The sequence below is a fragment of the Ambystoma mexicanum genome, chromosome 8 (assembly GCF_040938575.1).
Source record: "Ambystoma mexicanum isolate Mex_15411 chromosome 8, UKY_AmexF1_1, whole genome shotgun sequence".
In the NCBI taxonomy this organism is placed as follows: Eukaryota; Metazoa; Chordata; class Amphibia; order Caudata; family Ambystomatidae; genus Ambystoma; species Ambystoma mexicanum.
Genome location: NC_090929.1, coordinates 694,080,970 through 694,103,073, shown reverse-complemented (window position 1 = coordinate 694,103,073; position 22,104 = coordinate 694,080,970). Strand labels below are relative to the sequence as shown.

At 43.5% G+C, this 22,104-nt stretch overlaps 1 protein-coding gene across 2 annotated transcripts in view; it reads left to right on the top strand.

The window, feature by feature from the left end:
- ADAMTS14 (ADAM metallopeptidase with thrombospondin type 1 motif 14) overlaps window positions 1–22,104 on the top strand; it is a 622,677-nt gene that overhangs the window by 577,364 nt on the left and 23,209 nt on the right. For both annotated transcript variants that reach the window (XM_069610499.1, XM_069610498.1), the window contains exon 21: window positions 3,143–3,256. In XM_069610499.1, coding sequence (XP_069466600.1) covers window positions 3,143–3,256 — 114 coding nt within the window. The remainder of the gene's footprint in view (window positions 1–3,142; window positions 3,257–22,104) is intronic.

Sequence of the window (22,104 nt, the reverse complement as noted above, 5' to 3'; positions counted from 1 at the left end):
CAGTTCCATCAACTGTGGTGATGACATCTGAGGTGGTTTTTCGCCAGAGAGGCAGATTCATCCAGGAAGCCAACTCGTAGTCCACATAGTTTCCTATGGCCCCACTATCAATGTATGCCCTTACTGCGTGTATACGTGATGGCTGCTCTGGATCTACGAGGACCATTGGTATGATGAAATGCAAGGTCTGAGTATCCTTCTTCAAGCTCGGCAAGCGGACCTCTATGCTTGTCGGGCGTGGTCGTTTCCCGAGTCTGACTCCATATGGCTTTTATCAGCAGCTCCTACCACCTTCTTGGGTGGTTTTACAGGGCAATCCCGTATAAAATGCCCAGAAGTTACACAATATAGAAACAATTGCATTTGCCGTCTTCTTTCTCTTTCCTTCTGGGTTAAGGGTCCTTTAACCCCTCCGATTTGCATGGCTTCTGAAGCCTCTGCTCCTTTGGGGTTAGCGTGGGTTTTGACTAACACCCTGTTCTCAAACTTGGCTCGATCAGCCTTTCTGTTCTGAAGTCTATGATCTAACTGGACCACTAAGTCTATATATTCAGCACAGTCTTGAGGTGGGTTCATGACTTGAGCCAAGACATCCTTGAGTTCTCCTCGAAGCCCTCGATGAAATAACGTGATTCGTTTTACCTCAGGCCATCCAGTTTCCACTATCAACCTATTAAAGGTCACGATGTAAGATAGAAGGTCCTGGTTACCCTGTCGTAGGGACAAAAGTTTGTTATCCAGGGCCTGTCCTTGGGAGTGCCGGGCAAATAGTCTTTCCATGCTCGTTTGAAAGCCCTGAAAATCCCGAAGAATTGGGTCATCCTGAGTAACTAGTGGAATTGACCAATCGGCTGCACTGCCGCTGAGATATGACAATACAAAGGCTACATTGGCTTGATTGTTTGGGAAGGTTCCAGGTCTGTATAAAAAGTGCAAGCGGCATCGGTTCATAAACACGGTGCACCTTTTGGGATCTCCAGCAAAGCGTTCGGGTGGAGCTAATGGAATATTTCCAGGTAGGTTTATTTGCACAGGGTTACTCGATAACACAGGAGCTGGATTTCCCCCGGAACCAGGTAGGGGTGCTTGTCCAGCCAGGCTTTGCAATAGTTGCCTAGCAAGGTCATCAGTTCGCTCCTTTGACAAAATCAGTTCCCTCCTAAGGGCATTGGTTTCTTGATGGGCGGAATGCACTTCAGCCCTCAGTTCCCCTAGTAATTGGTCCAATTGGTCAGTCTCTGAGGTATCCATAACGCCCGGGTGGAAATGTGTAGGTAGGCTCCCACAGTTGGGTCGATCTGGACTGGACTGCTGCGATCTCCACCAATGTGACGCATAGGGCCGAGATGACGGACTGGACTGGCCCACCTAGCTTCGTTTGCTTGGCCCGTAGGAATATTCTTCTGCAAGTGGAGAAAGGGAATTAACTACCCGTGGAGTTGAGCATAAATCCCCCCACCCCGTTGTTCTCCACACTGATCACCTTGGATGTCCCCTCTTATAGTCTCACCTGATGATTTGAAAAGATGAGCTTTCCATCCTGCATTGAGCGCAGGGGCACGATGATAAGCAGTTGCTTCACTGGCTCGAAGGAATTGGTGAGTTCCAGGACAATATTGACTCCGATATTCCTGGCAAGACGCCGTAAGTATGTAGTTCGTAAGAGTTCAAATGCCTGACTTTCACTCTTGTCCGATTCCTTGCAGGTTACAGATTGACCTTACTGAAGAGTTCCTCGTGGCAACCGGTAATGTTCTGGTAAGGATTTGTATTATCCAACACAGTTCGATAAAGTAATGTCCATGTGTAACCTGTTGCTTTCTCCCTTATTCAGGCGCTGAGAGAAAGTATGAAGTCTCGGGGAATAATGCCTCCGGTGGTAAAATCAGGTAAGTCTTTTGCGGTGAGGAGGGTTCCCCTTGTTAGTCCCTTGTTTCACCTTGCTGTCCTTTTGTTTCCCCTTAGGGGTCGGGGTTCGGCTTGAATGCAGTGGAAGCTCCACCGACCTGTGAAGAAGAATAGTACCCCCGGTGGTAAAATCAGGTAAGTCTATGGGGGGTATTCCTCTGTGTATTCCCTTGGCTCACCTTGCTGTTCTTGTCTTCTCCTTAGGTGCCAGAGTGTGGCGGGAACAAGCAGGAGGATACAGTGAAATGTGAAGATGCTGCGAAGGCCGGTGAGTTCAGCGCGGCGCTGCAGCAGGCCAGGCAACCCGCATAAAATAACTTCTTTCTTCCAGCTTGAAGGCATGATGAATCGGGAATTCAGGTAAGGATCAAAGGTATTGCTCTTTTTCTAACCTTTTCTCCTTCTTTCTCCCTTTTTCTAGGAGCTCCAAACTCGAGGCGGGCATGGCAGAAGACTGGATGCAGACTTGCAAGCACGGTGAGCGTTACGCTGCTGGATGCAGAATAAGGCGAAGCGTGTGCTGCTCTTCGGGCGTGGTTTAAATAGCCTCCAAAGTAGTCCCAGGTAAGTATTCCTCCCCAGCCCCACCCGAGTAAAAAAATAGTCCCTAGGTAAAATAGTCCCTTTTGGCTTGGAGCTCTTGCAGCATGGTCTGCATCAGGTAAGTTTGCAGCATGGTCTGCATCATGTAAGTTTTAATCTATGAGCCTGGCGCCTATGGCGCCAGGACTGACTCTCCATATGAGCCTGGCGCCATTGGAATGACCATGAATCCACCCTCCTTTCTGGGCATTAAGGCCTAAATAAAAACAATTTAAAAGTATAAAATGACAAGTACAAATTCACACATCAATTAAATGCATGCTACAGTGATTATGTGAATAACTGAAAGGCTTGATAATACTATTACATTTTTTGTTGGCGCTCATTCCTTGAGCCTCTTCTCACTCAGCTGGTTATCACAGCTTTATCTTTCGGTCAGCCACCAGAATGATTGGGCACCAGAAAGGGGTTGCAGAAAGGAAAACATGCAACTCCTCGATTTCTGCACTGAGCATCTGGAATATTACTGGCATTAACTCTTTATAGACTTACTGGTTCAATAGTGTAGGAGTGTTTGTATAACCCACAGTGTCTGTCTTCCATTGATCTGCATATAAACTCCTTTTCTCTTTAAGCTTTGCTGGGTAAACTCAGACAATTATGATGAATGTGTTGTCTTTATTGTTGGCAGGAAAGCCTCCAAATCTTGCTTCAAATGCAGACACCAGCGATCCTGTGACTCCAAAAGTACAATGGGTGCCGCCTCCTAATGTTTTGAAGAATCCGGTGAACAAAATATCTTCAAGTAAGTTACTAATTTTAGCCAAACTTGACTCAAATGATTAAGATTCACATTATCCTCCTTTGATATGATGTTTTATTCATATCGCGCGCATACTCAAGTGTTTCAGAGCGCGACCAAGGGAGGAGAACAAGGGAGAATTAAAAACTGCGATCTTACTAGGCCCAGTAAGTGGTGACTTACTGGGCCAAGGTGTTGTCTGATTTAATTTGCAGAACATAGGTTTTAAATCATGGAGAGGGCATCCTGTGAAGATGGTGCAATCCAGCGTTTTATAGCTGATTATTTAGTAATCAACGGACATGTCATACATGTTCTGTATGTAAAAATATGTCATACTTGGATATTGTCTAATCAAATACAGATAACTTTGAAAACACTCTATATGCGGAGTCACAACACTCAGGTAGTGAAACACAGTGCCAAATGGTTGAGGCATCTGGTTGTACTTTTAGTTAGGATGCTCTTTTAATTTAAAACATCTCTCGTCAAGGCTGCTTTGTGTTTGATTCACACTAGGAAAATAATACTTAATTGTGTTGAGCGATACCGCGTACTAGAACCACTTGAGTAAAGAGAGATTAAGAGGTCTGGTTGAAAACTAAAACTGTAGCTAGGATTCGCAAGTGTGGCCACATCCAAGGCCACGCATAGCAAGAACTCCCTATTTCTCCCATTGCTGCAAGCGTGCTACATGATCTGTGAAAGCGGAGTGTATGTACTGGCACCATTCAATTTACAGCCATAAGCAAAGCTCACAAGACTGAGATTTGGAAGACTTCTGGAAGACTAACTTCCTTGCTGCCATGGCAAATGAGATTCCTTACCATTTCATGAATCGGATACAACAAGCCACTGCACGCACCCACAACCTTAAATACCAGCCAATCTACACATAAAACACACAAACACGCACCCAACATGCCAGACAATCACATACAACAAACAACCCATACGCCCTTAGGTATACAACAAGCCAGTGCACGCAATAAACCCAACACACACAGACAGCAGTTTCTCCTGGTTCTGAACCTATCCGATCACTCTGCCCTCACTAACCCACCCCATCCACTTTCTTCCAGAGCCACGTGAATGCCTGTAGACAGCCTCGGTGGCGATAACGGTGTGCAGTATAAGTCAATATAGCATAACCTACATAACATAAATCATCATTGCAATTGTGATGGTTATGCTATATTGCTTTTGCAACTTCTGACAGAAGGGGCTGATGAATGGGAAATGATCCCAGATATTCAGGGAGCATTTAGACAGGGTTTATCCACCCTCACCAAAGTGTGTAGTGTTGGCATTGTGTTCAAGAAGGCTGTGGAAATGGTGACAGATCCATTGCCCTGTACCCAGAAACAAAACATGAGCTCTACTAAGAGCAAACAGACCATTCTGTCTAACCCCTTTGGATACCAAGAGGGTTGAAAGCACGTGAGTGAATTTGGTCCTATGCTTTTGAATGTGTATTCTGCAGACCTGCCTGCCTTCTCCTCAACTTCCAGAAGGTTCCCATTGAGTTATGGAACTTGGACTATAGTAATTCTATCATTTACTGATAATACAGTCTTGGTAAATCGGATTTCACTAAGACTTCAGGGAGCACACACTGATGTATGTGATGATCTGCTTTTTACTTGTAGGAAGATCCAAATCATAAAATTTGGCAGTACTTCAAATATTTATTTTCTGGGTTTGTGGGGTGTAAGAAGATGCCTGAGGTAGGACAATACACATATGTGTGGTCCTTTCTAAGAGTAAAATGAGATAGGCCTCATTACAAGTTTGCCAGTATCGTGGCGGTAAAAAATGAGATAGGCCTCATTACAAGTTTGCCAGTATCGTGGCGGTAAATCCACCAGCATACCGGCAACTGGTATTACCGTTACCATTACTCGGTCCAGCAGTATTACCGACTGAGTATGAGTGCTGACAGCAGTTGTGAATCCCCATTGCATGGGGTCCCATATGTCTCCATGGGGCGATTTTGCCACTCTTACCGGCAATGGTATTAGCATGCTGGTAATAGAGGCTGTTGCTTGCGTAGGGGTCAGATTTACCTCTAGCTCTTAGCTGGCGGTAAATCCTTCAGCCCTACCAGCAAAGTTGTAATTGGGTGCCGGTAGACGTCATTACTGGCACCTTTACCGTGTACCAGCCAACTCATAATGAGACCCAATATTAATGTCCCTTTTTTGAGTAATTTAATGTAATATAAGTGGTCTTGTATAGCACCTGTCTGCTGCTATTGGGCAGTTGTGCTAAGCTTGTCATTAAAGAATAAGGCTGCACAATTCTTGCTAGCTATAGCAAAGTTTCCCTATAAACATAGACCGTGAACTATGTTTCTACTAATAACCACTTATACATGGAAAATGCATGCTGTTCCTCAACTTGGAAAAAAAACTATTAGCATCCTGATATAATGTGCTGGGATTCTAATAGAAATAAACCACTCTGGGCAGTGGGGTTTCACTGGTGCAGGTCAATTCCCAGGGCTAACATTAAAGCCCTTGCTTCAATCTGGCTTCTAACTTGCCCAGGCGCATTAGCTGGCCCGGTAAAGCCCTGCCCATCTCGATTTAATACTTAATTATATGGAGTTTGATTAACCGCAGCGTTCACCCAAGGTTATCATGACGCAATGAACAGGATGAATTTTAGGAATCGGGAGCAACGTTGACCTAGGTCAAATTGAAAAGGAACGTTTTAAACTGCTTCAGAAAAGTCAGTAAGTTAGGCTCTCTATGCACGGACGATGGTAAGGAGCCTGCAGTCCTTTCCGATATCTAGGTACAAAAAGCTTTCAGTCCTGATTAGATCTTAAACATCGGATCAATGCATGTCGGCTCAGTTCAAAGGCCATTGGGTCAGAATTATGATACATTAGGCTTTTAAAAACCAGGCACAAGCTCTTGAATGTGATTCATTTTATTTTACCTGAAGCCAATGAAGGGTGTGAAGTGCTGGAGTAATATGTTCATTTTCTTTCTGCTTCAATAACATTCTAGCTTCAGAGAGTTGTGTACCCACTGCATACAAGGAATCAGATAGTTGGCAAGTCCCAAGTAGTGCTGTTGTTAAAATCTAAATGGGTGAAGATGAAGGCATTAATTATGAGAACCTGATGTACATAAGATAAATAAGGAAGAAGAGTTTTCAATTTCCAAATTAGGAAAAAAGCAGGTTTTTATAAGTGACGCCCCCTCGCTATACAGCGTCAGTTTATTGTCCAAAATAATGCCTACGTTTTTTACTTCCAAAAGTGATTGGACAACATAGCCTTCTGATTCACAATTAATATTTCAGTTTTAACAGTGTAGCTTTTTAGAAAATTCAGGTCCGTCCAACACTTTATCTAGAACAAACAGTCTCTAATCTTATTAACCAAATTATCATTGCCTGCCTTGAGATCGACCAAAAATCTGGGTATCGCCTGCGTAGTTGAAAAAGATTATCCCTGATTGGTGTAAGGTCTCCATAAGAGGGTGGGGATACAAATTAAAAGTATGGGTGATGGGGATGATCTCTGTGAGAAGCCACATTTTAGAGGGCGAGACTGTGAGGAAAAGGGGCCTTATTGAACGTGTTAAAAATGATCTGTCAAGAAGGACTTCATCCATTTAAAAACTGTGACTGAACTTCTGAAGTATGGATGGAGCCTCTTGAGTAGCAACTTTTTCAAATGTGGCCGGCAAGTTTTACAAAACCCGTGCACTGGGACACTCTTCATCAGCTTTCCCTCCAAGCTGATAAAGGAATGAGGTAGTGATCTGTTTGGTGCTACAAAGTGTTCTAAAGCCTAACTGAGCATTTTCTAATAATTCCGAATTCTCCACAAAAGTTCCAATCAGGGGCACTGCAGCCCTCTCCATTTGTTTAGATAGAAATGACGCTTGGGAGATAGGGCGAAAATTGCCCTGTTCCTTAGGTCCTAGGATGGCCTTTTTAAGAGGGATTTCATCACTGAACATTGCCAGGTGGGGGGAAAGATCCCAGAAGATAAGGGGGCATTATAAAGATCTAAAATATCATCTTAAAAAATAGGGCAAAGATCGTAAATCAACTGGGGGTAATATATCAAGTGGGGAGCAAAAGCATTTGACATAGCGGAAAAGATGAGCATGTCCATGACTTTCTAGGTTGGCTAAGGTATCTAGTATGTTATGAGCTGACGTAGCTCTTTGAACAAACTTAGGCTATGGAAGGCATCTATTGGAAATATCCTTATGTATGTCATTCCGAAATGTTGTCAATTGCATCTGTAAAGTGATGTCCTAGTTGCTCAGTCAATAATTGAGAAGGAACTATGGAGGTAGTATTAGACTGCCAGAGATCTCATTTACTACTGCAACTCCCTTCCGAGGGGCAGATTATATTTTATGCCCATATTATAATTTCCTTGCCATTAAAATCTCCTTCTTATGGGAGCGTTGGTATTGTCTAACTATTCTATGAACTTCACTATTGTACGAGTGGTGCTATCACCTCACCAAATTGCAGACTTTATTTCGTAAGATATTGAGTTTTGATGTGAACCATCTTTTATCTTGCTTCTGTGGAGCACATGCTCTGACCAAGGAGAGAGGACAAGTTTATCAATAATTCAGTTGTGCAGCGTTCAAGGTCTTGAAGTAGCTTATCTGGGTTATTAGTCGAAGTTAGATTCTGAGATGTGGGAAAAGTAGGTAGAAGATCTATCACTGAATCCTTGGAAATACAATTGCAGGCTCTGGATAGAACTGAGGGATTTGACATGGTGTTTGCTTTCTCTGATTTAGTATTAGAGATTAAAAATTGTATTCCGAAAAGATCAATGCACGTAAAATTAAGCAGAGTTCTAAATGCAATTTAGGAGGACCAGGCAAAAATGTGATCCATAGTATGACCCACTCTATGAGTTGGACCCAAACCTGTGCTGAGAGACTAAAATATTGTAAGGAGTTCAGCAAGTGTAAGACAGACTTATCTGTTTTAGGCTCGGTACAGAAATTAAAGTTTCCTTACGCAATTCATCTGCCATTTTTCATGACTATTCCCGGGCGAGTTTCCGAGAGTTCATTAACAAAGTTGCTTCTTTATTTATTTATTGTTATTTGTATAGCGCCAATGCAACCAGGCCAGTGGGCATAAGGGCGCTAACACCAAACACAAAACCTACACAGACAAGACGCACATGCACAACAGATACTAATCTGAAGTTAACTAGCAGTAGCAATGCAACCATTAGGAAAAGAGGTGCATTTCATATTTTCACTTAAATATTTCCAGCAAGACGGTGCCCCTCAAGTACGGTGGGAAGGTGTTCCACAAAAGAGAAGCAGCTGAGAAGAAGGCTCCCTTGCTGGGCAGCACCACTTTAGTTCTTGGGACCCATAAGATGTTTGAATCATTAGATCTAAATGTCCTTCGGCTGGGAAGCTTGACCAAACTATCAGTCAAATAAGCAGGACTAGCACCAAAAATAGACTTGTGTGTGATAGTCAGGATCTGGTGCGAGATCCTGGCTTCTATAGGAAGCCAATGTAGATCTTTCCTTGCCTGTGAAACAAGATCCTGCCTGCTCAATCCCTCCACAGCCCTCACAGCACTATTTTGGATCACTTGGATTTTGGCACTGATGGCCAATACAGTGATCCACTTTGGTACCAAAAATAGCCCTGGCAATCATGGCACAGTTCTTTTTGGACAGGAATTGGCCTATCTGTGTAAGGAATTTAATATAATGCACTGATGTCAAAACAAGGTTATTAACCTGCATAGTCATGGTCATGGATTTGTCAAAATAAACCCCCAGTGTTTTACCCTTAGGTAGCGTAGCAAGATTACAGACGGATATAACAAAATGTTAGTAGTCTGACCCTAGCTTACATAGCCTGCCCACTGTTCCAGCGATCATAAGCTTGGTCTTCTCATCATTCAAAGCTAGCCCATTCTTTACCATGCATGATCGAATCAGGGAATAGACCCTGTTAACTTCTTCCCTATCCTGCTCATAATCCCCTGACAGGGAATAAGACACTGATGGCCTGATTCACAGAAGTGTTTTATAATGGCTCAACCCCATTCAAAAACGCTCTGTGAATCAGGCCCTGAGTGTCATCTGTGTAGTTAGTAAAAACAATCCTCTTGTCCTCTAGTAGCTAGAACAGTGACAGGGTAAAGATATTTTATAGAGAGGGGAGTTTTATAGAGAAGGGGAGAGACAAGGCACCTACAGGACTCCAAACTGGATCTTAACTGGATCCGCTGTTGCTTCCTGACTACAGACACTGGCCAAGCGATTTTCCAAAAGGATTTGACACAGTTTGCTGCCAAGGTGGAAAATGTAGCGACTTGTGGAAATCTTTTAGTTAGAATAGAATGGTCCACTAGGTCGAATGCGGTGCAGAGGTCTAGAAGCATCAATAACACCAGCTGTCCCTTATTGATAATTCGTAAGATGTTCGATTTCAAGTCCAATAAGGCTGTTTTTTCCCATGGGCAGGCCTAAAGCCAGATTGCCTATTACTTAAGATGTTATTTCTAGTCAGGTGTTCCAAGACTTGCAAATAGGCCGCCCGATCCAGTATATTGAGAAGAAACAGGACATTAGTTATTGGCCTATAGCTAGATGGAGAAAGGGGGACTTGCCCGGACTTCTTCAATAAAGGCGTGATTCATGCATGCTTCACACAATCTGGGACCTGGCTCTCCGCAAAGGATACATTGATAAACTTGGTTATGGTGGAAATTAGAGAAGGTTCACATGCCTTCGGAGCCATTGCAGGGCAATTATCACCCTTGCAATTAGTGAGTTTCAAATGAGATACGATAACTGTCATCTCAGCCTCAGATATCGACCTTAACTCAACTGATGTAAGAGGGTCCTCCAATATGATCACAGAACTTGTATCGTGATCCACCCTGCTGCACATGTACCTTCAACATCAACCATCACCCCTTTCGCCTTGATGTTCTCTTTGATTCTTTTCAACTTGTTGAGTAAGGCCTCCTGTATAGAGGTGCACCAGTCCTTATACTTCATTATGCTAATGGACTCTCTGGAGGAATGATTTTCATTCCCTTTCAAGATTTTGAAAAGCTCTGGTGCCTCAGACCCAGCATTAACAGTCCTAGTGCTGTAATCTGATTTTTTCATCTTGATAATGGATAATTTATAGTCCTTGCCTCTTTGGTATAAGCCTCTCTTTCCAGAGTACAGTCCGAATATCATTCCCTCATAACAATTTGTAGCCCATGAAACTCGGAGGAATAACATGTGTTCAATTTTTTACAGGGCCAGGATCGAGTTTTCAACTGGTCTATAGAATGTAGTGCCTTGGAAAGGGTCTCATGACAAGCCCAGGACAGATCCTTCGCTGACTCTATGTTAGCTATATTTGTGCATGATAAGAAATAAACGGCTCCAATGAATCAGTTGTTTTCTTTTGCAAATTTCTTGACATCTTGCAGACTCTGCTTGGTTTAATCTTTTTCATAACATTGAGTATCAAAAGATCAAAAACAACAAAACTATGATATGATGATATGTGGCATTTAAAACGCCCCGGTACGCGAGTGTTTCTAGGCACGAAACTATGGTCTAATCATCGACAGGGAAGCACAATAGGCAAGCTAATTTGGGTGTTCATCATCTCAAGCCAATCCAAAATATTGCCTTTAACATGAGTCCCTGTGCACTTGATGATCAAAGCCCAAATCTTTGAGAGAGGACTCGAGAAGAGACGCCGATAAATCTGACACATCATCCATCCAGAGATTAAAATCACCCAGCAAAATAAACTTGGAGGCTGGTTTCAGCAATGGAAGCAACATATTCATGTATTGATCTGTCTAGCATGGGAGAGGGTGGTCTATGCAGTAAAATGCAATTGGCACCAAGGGACCTATACATTAACAGTAAGTTAGCAGCATCCAAATGCCTGCATTGAAGTTGGATTGGAAGTGATTCAGCTGTCGAGATTATAGATCTTGACAGTATATAGATATTTAACTTCGATTTACATATGATAGCTAGTCCTTCACCCTGTTTAGTAACTCGAGACTTGGATATATACTTGTATTCTTTTGGTGTGAGGTCAGAGAGAGTAGTAGGATAATCCTCTGGATTCAAGGTTTCTGTTAACAAAAGAAAAGTAAATTCAATTTCAGTTCCATAATTAGATCATTTATCAAAAATCTATTCTTGACTGCAGACCTTACATTTAACAATAAACAATTTAGTTTGTTAGGTTCTCTTTCCAAAGAAGTGGAAGGAAAGTTCTAGGTTTGAGAAGGAGCAAGCACTAAGGTTTCTTATTCACTATTTCTTGAAGCGTGGTATCGAATGGTAAAGATTAAGGGATTTCAAGCAAAGTTGTATGCCTTCCTCTAGAGGGTTATATGAGGAATTAGTACCCGGCGTGGGTGTGTCAACTTGATACACGTAACGTGATTGGCTTGTTTCCAAACCATACTACGGTGTAATCCTGTGGATGCACCTACATGCCTGCGTTTGCGCCCGGAGGGGGAGTGGAGCTGTGGCAGCCCCTTAGCCAATCAAGAGGCTCTAAACGGGGCAATCCCCGCTCCGAGCCTCCCCAAGGCTGGAGGCTGCCTTCGTCCCCCGCCGGGGACTCAGGTACATTTTTTTATTTCCTCCACCACCCTCCCCTCCAAACTATCCCCTCCCCACCCTCCCAACCCCACTTACCTTCTTTTTTCTTCTCTTCTCGGGAGCGATGGCCGCCATGGAAAGGGAAAACGTAGTCTGTTTTCCCTTTCCGGGCGGCCATTTTATTTGACTTTTGACGGAACAGAAAAAAATGCTATTAGTACCCCGGTCTAACGGGCCAGGGTACTAATGGCTATAAGCCCCTCGACGGCGGGCCAATACCGCCCACGGTAATGCCCCCGGGGCTTTGTTAAGGCTCTTGCTATGCTCGGGCCTGTAACTACAGCCTGGGGGCATTACCTGGGGCGGTATTGGCCCGTTGTCTTGTGGCTTATTGTCACAAAAGTACCCAGAATAGCATCTAGTAATGATAGAAAACTGGACTAAGTCATAACAGTAGGTGGAAATTCCTAGCGCTGAGCAGACTGAATACCTTTTGCACACCAGCATCACGCCCTCTGCACGATCGCGGCATTGCAAACTTAAATATACTGCATGAATAGAACTAGAGATGGAACTGTTGTAGAGGCCTAGTGAGTTGTGAGCTCCGTTTGAAAGAAAATATCATCAGATAGGGCTCGTACCCAAAAGCTTTTACAGTATGGCCCTAATTAGAACAATAACTACACAGTTCAAATTACATAAAATCAATTCATTAAATTCATAAAAGAATTCGAAATTCATGTACCCTAAAACTAAGCAAACTTTATGATCTCCAAAATCAATTCTAAAATGAGTAAATAATGTGCAGGGAAGAGGAGTTTCTTACAATGCGTGAAAAGGTTTCACCAAAAATGAAATATATTGTGATATTGGTCTAAGGCTAAACTAGAGTGTTTGGCAGATGTACACGCAAAATTTAACTCAATTAACGCAGATTTCATAGACATTTCCTGTTTGTATGAAGAGGTTGTTTTTCTCTAGTCTTTTGCAATCTTTGATGTAGGGAAAAAGTAAAAGTAAGACAGAAATGGTCTGACCAACTGTTTGGGAAAAGATAAGATATATCAAGTATAGAATTATGTATCGAGGTTGTAAATATACTCTCAATGGTATGGCCAGGGAGATGGATCTTAGGTGCACTGTCTGCATGTGGTGAGAAATGTCACTCTGTATGATCACTTATGAGTCTTAAAGGCCTTTGTTGCTAATGTGTCTTTGAGGAGAAGAGGGGTATTTGTATTCTTTTGGTGTAGTTTTACCTCTAATGCTGATCATTGTTAGTATTGTTGGGCACATTTTGAGTGTTTTTTTTTAGTTTGTGGATGGCAACGTTTATTACTTCTTCGGTGGGTTTGAGTTCTCGAGTAATTGAAGACCATGTTCCTGTGGAGTTTGGCCCATAGTTATTGTCACCTGCATCTTTCCATGCCTACTACGCATGGTGCGATCTGCTTGCCACTGTCTTCCAGTAGGTCTTGTGGTTGAGTTGAGAATTCCAAGGCCTGACAAGAATATTCCCTTGGCTGGTATTATGGCAGATGGGGCTGACAAGGCTAAAAAGAGGTATTGGAGTCTATGGTAATCTCTGTAAGAAGTCCTGCTTTGGTTTGCATAAGTGTTGTATGTTCATTAGGGACAATGATACTGTTGTTAGTTTCTGAAATGTGGTAGGCGAATGGTTAGCCTACTACCTGAATTGGGCCCTTCCTGCCATAATCAAAGGGCTTGCTAAAGTACTTTGTCTTTGTATTTGTGTTTTAGGAGGGGAGGTTGATCGAGGGGTAATGTTATTTTTTCATATTATAGTTATCTGCTTGCTTTTTGTTTTTTTTTAAGTGGGTTGGTTTATATTTTGCTGAGATTACTATGCTGCCTAATGGTTTCCAGTTTCTTTTGTGTTTTGATTGCTACCTTTTGATTTTCTCCATGCGAGAATAAGGTTTGGCGTGTGGTTGACATCTGTTATATCCTTATTTTGTTACTTTAAGGTTTGCCGGGTTTAATCTTAAAATTTTGTGTCAAAAGTGGTGTTGAAGTTTGAGGGAGGGATTTTTCTTTGATTGCGTCTCGGCAGTGTTGATGGTCATGGGGTTTCAGTTGAGGCATGGATTTAAACGTTATCAGGGAGTGTGTGACTCACGTGCATATTATGAATTAAATGTGTTGTGTTTATGCGTCTCAAGGGGTCTTTAGGGCGTTTTGAGTTATTCATCCTTTTTTAATCAAGTCAGGAGGCATGAAATCATGGCCAACCATTGAGACAGTGGGCCTCATTACAAGTCTGCAGGTCTGGAAATAAGGGTGCCGGTAGCAATGTACCGGCACCCTTTCCGGACCAGCAGACTACAACTGTGCCTGCTAATGGTGCCAGAGCCTCCGAGCCCCCATTCCCATGGAGACCTATGGGAATCCATGGGAATGGGGACTTACACTTTCCGCTGCCTGATATCCTGGGCCGCCGGGACTTGTAATGTCCCATGGCACTGGGATCTCAGGCGGCAAAAACTGTGTGCCGAGTCCGGCGGAAACCCATCAGTAGCACCGGTGGGTTACCGCCGAACTCGTAATGAGGCCCACTGATTGGTTTGGAACAAAAGAAACTATGGGCCTCATTACGAGTCTGGCGGTAACCGCGCTGGTAAAACCACCTGGTTACCGCCGGACTCATATTACCATTCCGCCTCCGTGATTCCCGGTTTTACGGGGGCATTACAACCCCGGTTTTCCGGGAATCACGGAGGCGGAATGGTGTTAATCCCCATTCCCATTGAGTCCTGTGGGACTCAATGGGAATGGGGATCATGGAAACACCGGCAGCATCTCGTAATGCTGCCGGTGTTTCCTCGTCCGCCTGCAGGCGTGCGGTGTTAAACCCGCCAGGTCAGACCTGGCGGGAACATCACCTCCTGCCTGCAGGAGTTGTGATTGCCCGGCATGGAAACAATGGTGGCAGCGGGTTTACCGCCACCTTTGTTTCCATACCGGGTGATTTGTAATGAGGCCCTATGTGTTCTGACTGGGGCAAGGAAAGGGGCTCTCATGAGAGTTTTGTAGGCCCAGGATGGGTAGGCATGAAAGAGAGTGAGGGCCCACATAATGTTCCCATATGGAATGCAGCATGTGTATGTTGTGTAATGAAGTTTCAGTTACTCAATGTTGTAGTCTGATTTCATTTGTTCAAAGTGGTTGGCATTTGTACTGTGTCTTTGGGATGAACATGTGCTATAGAAATAGAGGCTGGAGGCTGGCAATGTTTGCTTCTGAAGAAAGGATTAGCTACCATTGACTGAAGTTGGATGTAGCCTGGACCCTCATGGAGGCTGCATCACTATGTTAGGCCCAGGTTTGGGTGGATAGGGAATGGATGGATGTGATGGTGAATATGGCCGAATAGGTGGATGGATGGTTGAGTGGCTGAATGTTGGTGCTTCAGTGGCTGAATGTGGTTGTGTTGGTGGACAACTGGATTGATGTATAGGTAAAATGGTTTCTAGATTGTGTATATTCTTAGGCGGTTGACTTAGTTGGAGATCTGATATACACAGCCATTTTACATTCCCCCTACCTCTCCATCTATGAGTGATTAAGCAGTATCTCTCCTTCAACCGTCCTTTGCAGTGTGTGCTGCTGCTGTTGCATCCATTAATTTTGCTGCTGTTGCCATCATTAAGGCCCTAGGGGAGAGAGACAGAGAGAGAGAGACAGAGAGAGAGAGAGAGAGCGAGAGAGATAGAGTCTGTGTGTGTGTGTGTGAGTGAGTGAGTGAGTGAGTGAGTGAGTGAGTGAGTGAGTGAGTGAGTGAGTGAGTGAGTGAGTGAGTGAGTGAGTGAGTGAGTGAGTGAATGCGAGTGTGCGCGCGCGCGTGCTATGATAGCAGTGTCCAGTAGTTTCCAGGTGAGGCTGAGCTTCCATCCTCTTCCCTTCCCCTGCAGTGGTTGAAGACAACACAAATACAAGCTCTGACAGAAATTGTCAGCTATGGGAGACAGCAGGGCGGAGTCACGCGCCAGCGCAGGAGCCTGACGCTCTGGTTGCCAAGATACAGCAGAGTTCTGCAGTGCCATACCCAAGCAGAATACCGGGTCTGTCGCTACCAGGAGGGAGGGATAAGGAGACGCCTGCTGGTGCGCACCAATGTTATACCATCTTGAGTGTTCCACAGCATTGCGTGCAACTCTGACAGGGACCTATAGCTAAAAATGAATGACATGTGCAATAGTCCCTAAAAAATCACAATTGAATGAAGAACAAAACTAAGAAAAACACATCCTCGGACCAAGCAAGTCCAAAACATGTTAGCATCATTCACAAATCTCTCTCCTACCTAGCTCCACTCGCTACCACAAAATGGCCACCAGTGGAGCAGAGCTTTCAGCAGGATGCCCTCATGATGCACCACGAAGCAGCTGAACGGCATCAATGTCCATATCAATGTGTAACTGCAAGAGTTCGGGCAGAGAGCAGAGCTCCAATTAGCAGACCTAAAAAGGCGGAGATGAGGCGCACAATAGAGCAAAGCAGCATCTAACAACCACTGAGCTTACATCACCAAAAAAGGTGTTGTGGATAGTTGCAGAGTTATTCTTTCCATGAAGCCCTACATTTTATAAGGCCTCATGGAAAGAGTTTGGCAAGTCATCCTATATTGCAATATACGAGACAGTATTTGAGTGATAGCAGCAGCAAATACATTTAGGTACTCAGTGCAAAATTGTATCCAGTAAAACAAAATGCCCCTCATCCTTTTAGTGGCAGGAAAGATAACGTGTTGGGATAGCTCAGAAGCAATGCGCGTGTCTTTAAACAAGATGGCGTTGAGCAGAATGGGTTCGCAACCCGGTCCCCTGCTCATAAACTGGACTCCGCCTCAAGGGCCTCATTAAAAGGGTGGCGCTCCCGTAACAGGTACAGGCACCCTTCATTACGGGAGCACCGATTACGAGGTTCCCTTTGCGGAACCTGGACCAGACGTCTGGTTAAACCAGACGTCTTTTCCGTGTCCCGCGAGGGGAGGAGGGAGGTAATAACGGGCCACTTGTGATGTGACCGTTATTACCTCCCTCCCCATTCCCATTGAGCCCTATGGGGGCTCAAATGGGAATGGGGAATGGTTCCTGCAAGGAGGAATTACCAGGTCCTCCTATGTCGGAATGACCCGGTAAGTCCCCATTGCAGGAACCCGGTAATGGAGCCCGGTTTGGAGGCCGAAGGTTTTTACGCTCTTCTCCGGGCATTCAGGGAACAGCGTGGAGTCTCCGGGTTTTCAATCGTCAAGAAAAGTAAGATGATATTGCCACCATGTGGCTATAATAGTAAATGCAATATACTTAAACGTCCAAGAAATAACCTTTCTTCTAACAGAGACGACATGCAGACATTGTATTTAGTTATATGTTGTGTATAAAGCACAGGGGTCTTTGATATGACTTTGGAGCATATAGAGGATTTTGTTCCTGTTATAAAGCACTCTAACTCAAAGCAATGTGCTGGGGTATACGTCACCAAATCAACTTAAAGAGGCTACAAGGCCGTCTTCGAATGGAATCATGTGTGGCACTGTAAAAATGTTAAATGTGTATTTTGAGGGTACTGGCACAGTTTAGTTTGTTTCAGTTTTATGCACATAGCTGATCCCACAATCGAAACAGTTTAAGGAACTGGAGGAATGGATTTAGTGCAACATAGGAAAATCACTTTCTTTAGGGGAGGAAGTTGTGTGGTGCCTAAAATATAATAGAAATAGGTGTCCTAGTAAAAATCACATGTTTGCATTCTACTGTAAAGTACAAACTGCAAGCATGTTTCTAATGGCAGATACAACAACTTTTGTGACATGTGGGCGGGGCATGTGGGTGGAGCTTTGCACAATTGGGTGGAGTCTTTGGTGGCTATGCGTGGGGCATACATCTCAATGGTTTTGGTTTTCAAATGTAGGCAGGTATGCATGAAGGGTGACATAAAAAGCCAATTTTAATTGATGTCAAGTACTGTGGTGCCAGCGAAAATCACATCAGACTTCCTATGCCAACCCGGGAAAAAAACAACAGACTGGCAAACCCGTATTCATAACAAAACAAGTGTGCTGGGAAGTACTGCATACCGCGAGAAGCCCCGTGAAGTCCCTCTTTGCCCAGAGCCCTCGCCTGCTGCTTCGTGGACACGTGTTTGGACTCATAAACTGTACTTTTACGAAGAAAAACAGCTCGATCTCTTACTGAGCTGAAAACATGCCCGCTACTTGCCGTTGCTACATGAGCAACTCCCCGCGCGCACCAGCATGAGAAGCCCTGTGAAGTCCCTCTTTGCCCAGGGCCCTCGCCTGCTGCTTCGTGGATACGTGTTTGGACTCATAAACTGGTATATACTCTGCTTTGAAGTACTTTCTTGGAGTCATCATAGCATATGCAGACTTATATATAACATATACCCTTCTGTCTCGTTCATATAGTGCTTTTACGAAGAAAAATCGCTCGATCTCTTACTGAGCTGAAACCACGCCCACTACTTGATGTCGCTACATAAGCGACTCACCGCGCGCACCAGCACCCACGCACCCTGAGAAGCCCTGTGAAGTCCTTCTTTGCCTCTTCGCCTCAGCGTTGCGGCGAACGGGACTTCGGTGGCCTTTTCGGGCACGCTGTAGTGGTCTGACTTTCAATATTTTCAACATTGAAAACGGGTATGCCGAAGGGCTTGTTACCCAACGACCTACAAGCCGCCTTGAGAGCGGTCGCCGTAGACACTCGGAAGTGTTTTTTGAGCCACACTTCCACTCCAAGGGTCTATCGGATAGCAAAAGGACCCAAATTAGGACATAAAGATATTCCTTCGCCGGACATTTGCAAATATTGCAAAGAAATCAATCTGGCAGCATTAACGACATCAACAATGGTACGTTCCACCTCTACGGCATATGAAAGTGTTCACTTTCACAAATTGGAGGTGCAAAAAATTAATGCTCCTCAGCCTGCCCACGGAAATAATGTTACAGCGTGTGGAAACGTGCGAAACTCAGACTTCACCCTAACTGGCGCTAGCATTGGTGCCAAAAATGTAATTACGGACACTAGTCTTGAAAATGTGCCGCCCACGGCGCAATTGATACAGAGTGATGATTTATCATTTGTGCACGTGTCTGATGTCGCGGTAATTGACCTTAATCTAACAAATTCATGCTTTTCTCCTCAATTACTGTCAGTGGTTCTTCTCCCTCTAACATCTCTTTTTGTCTACCAACGCCTCGTAGACCCACCCCTGCTCAAAAACATAATTCTGATGCTCTACCAGCGATTGGTAAGGATAATGGGGCAGGATTGATTGAAATTGCCCTCAATGCTTCGCAGTTATCGCTAGCAACGTTGGTCAAGTTATATGCAAAACTTAATCTCCAATCTGCACAATTAGAAAAGCTATTAGCATGGCAACATGAATTTACCAGCACGATGCCACAGAATTGTTTCTCATGCTCCAAAACTAAATTGAACCTCGCCCATGTAGGTGCAAAGCCCGAGCCCCATGTAGTCACACCAGCTATCCATGCAGTAGCCACTCAAACATCTGTGACATAAATAACGTTTGCAAACCTTCCGCAATTTGATAAAATTCTATGTGCCCTTGGTTCGAATGTCGAGCTTGTGTGCCCTGAAACTGGTCTAAACACTGAAATATGCGAAGCACCAAAAGGGTCCAGTGATAACCCTACAGCCACAAAAGTAGGTACATCGGTGAAACCACCTTTGTCACAGACGAGTTCTGGCCCCAATCAAGAACAGCACAAGTCATCTATCAGAACGGCATATACCATTTTCTCTAAAAACAACAAAGGAAATGTTATAGCAATCAACCTAAAGAAAGGAACATCAATACTGCCAAACGAAACAATTTGTTAAAAGATTGAAACCCCCAAATAAAAATGTAATTGTGGCTGCTCGCACAGTGACTAAAAAATATCAACAACTCATGCAGGACAAAACAGCAAAACTAATTTGCGAAAAAGTCGATGTCCCTCCGCCTTATGCTCCACTTGATGGGCTGGTCAAGGCAGCTATAGGACAATCTCAGACCAATAATAGCATTGTGACTCTGCCTGATTCTAATGTAAATCAATTACCTAAAAGGAAAGCAACTACTGGTCCATCAGTGAGCACCGATGATTACCATCGACAGGAAATTACCAAGGCAGTTGATGCCTATATGAGTAGTATACCTCTAAAATCTACTCCTAGTAATCCTGAACAAAATAACAACGATGGTCCAACTGTTAATTTAAAGACCATGGACGGCAAAGTCCTGTTTCAGTCTCATTAAACTGATCCAGGCATCTTTAATGACGCACATGCCTTTCTGGCCCAAGTCACTCCTGAAATGATACAATTGTTGCAATCAGCTATGAATACAAAATCACCATCAGTGACTGGTTCCCCTCAAATTCATAAAGAACCCAGACTAGTGCTCAATCCTACAAAACTAGGAAGCACATTTCTCTTTGAAATTGACTTGCAAACCGAGACCCTCTGCCCAATATGACTTGAATAGCCGTTCCCTTCTGGCAATCTTCTCTGATATTACCTTGCTTGAAGATATCAATAGTGCTGATATTGCATTAATAGAATTTCCATACAAGTCGAATCTTAACTCCATCTGGATATGGATGAATTCCAGGGTTATCCAAAATACCATATGGATGGCCAAAAGTGAACTACTAGCCCTGGGATTTGTCCTTTCCACCAATGTTGCTGAAGTAAATGTCCCTAGACAGAAATCACAACCTCAAACAATGAACTCCAACCATTCTTCACCTCATCAAAATAAAGTACTATGTAAACCAGTTGAATGTTCGTGTCATTTAGCGGCATAATCAAATTAGCTAACATCACACAAATGCCCAATATATTTCACTCATTAGTTGGAATACCAGAGGTTTCTCCCATCTCATCAACAACAATCAAAACTCACTTTTGCATCACAATATCCTCATGTTTCAGGAAACGTGGAAGACTTCTGTTCCTTTATGGGACAACTACAATGTCTTCCTCAACCCAGCAACTCAAGCGACCTCTGGTAGACCAACCTCTGGACTGTTAATGGCCACCAAAATAGATCAAGGAATCAAAGCACAAGAATGGAGGCGTCCCAACAAATATATTCAAATGGTAAAACTGTGCATTCATAACATTGCTTATGCTTTAATCAATGTCTATTGGAATCCTGCAGGAATATCTGATGAACGTTTTCTTAGAGACCTAAGTGAACTGCTAAATCTAATCTCTTTAGACACATCTGTGTCCAATATCATCATTGCAGGCGATTAGAATCTTGATTGTTTTTCTCAATTTACAACCAACAACAAATCTAGGCTAACAAAATGGTTGGCTTTTGCTTCATATTATAGTCTCATTAAGTTCAATGGAGCTTTTCCATCAGATATTTTTCCACACCCAATAGCCTCTCTGTGAATTTAGAAGTGTGCCCAATAGCCGCTCATGGAAAGTTGTATTTAGAAGGGTGCCCAATAGCCTCTCTGTGAAAAGTTGAATTTAGAAGTGCGCCCAATAGCATCTCTGTGAAAGCTGAATTTAGAAGTGTGCCCAATAGCTTCTATGTAAAAGCTGAATTTAGAAGTGTGCCCAATAGCCTTTCTGTGAAAGCTGAATTCAGAAGTGCACCCAATAGCATACCTGTAAAAGTTGAATTTAGAAGTGCATTTAGAAGTTGAATTTAGAAGTGCGCCCAATAGCCTCTCTGTGAAAGTTGAACTTGGAAGTGCATTTAGAAGTTGAATTTAGAAGTCCGCACAATAGACTCTCTGTAAATGTTGAATTTAAAAGTGTGCCCAATAGACTCTCTGTGAAAGTTGAATTCAGACGTGTGCCCAATAGACTTCTTGTGAAAGTTGAATTTAGAAGTGCGTCCAATAGCTTCTATGGGAAAGTTCAATTTAGAATTGTGCCCAAATGACTCTATGTAAAAGCTGAATTTAGAAGTGCGCACAATAGCCTCTCTGTGAAAGTTGAATTTAGAAGTGTGGCCAATAGCATACCTGTGAAAGTTGAACTTAGAAGTGCATTTAGAAGTTGAATTTAGAAGTGCGCCCAATAGCCTCTCTGTGAAAGCTGAACTTAGAAGTGCATTTAGAAGTTGAATTTAGAAGTGCGCACAATAGACTCTCTGTGAAAGTTGAATTTAAAATTGTGCCCAATAGACTCTCTATGAAAGTTGAATTTAGAAGTGTGCCCAATAGACTTCT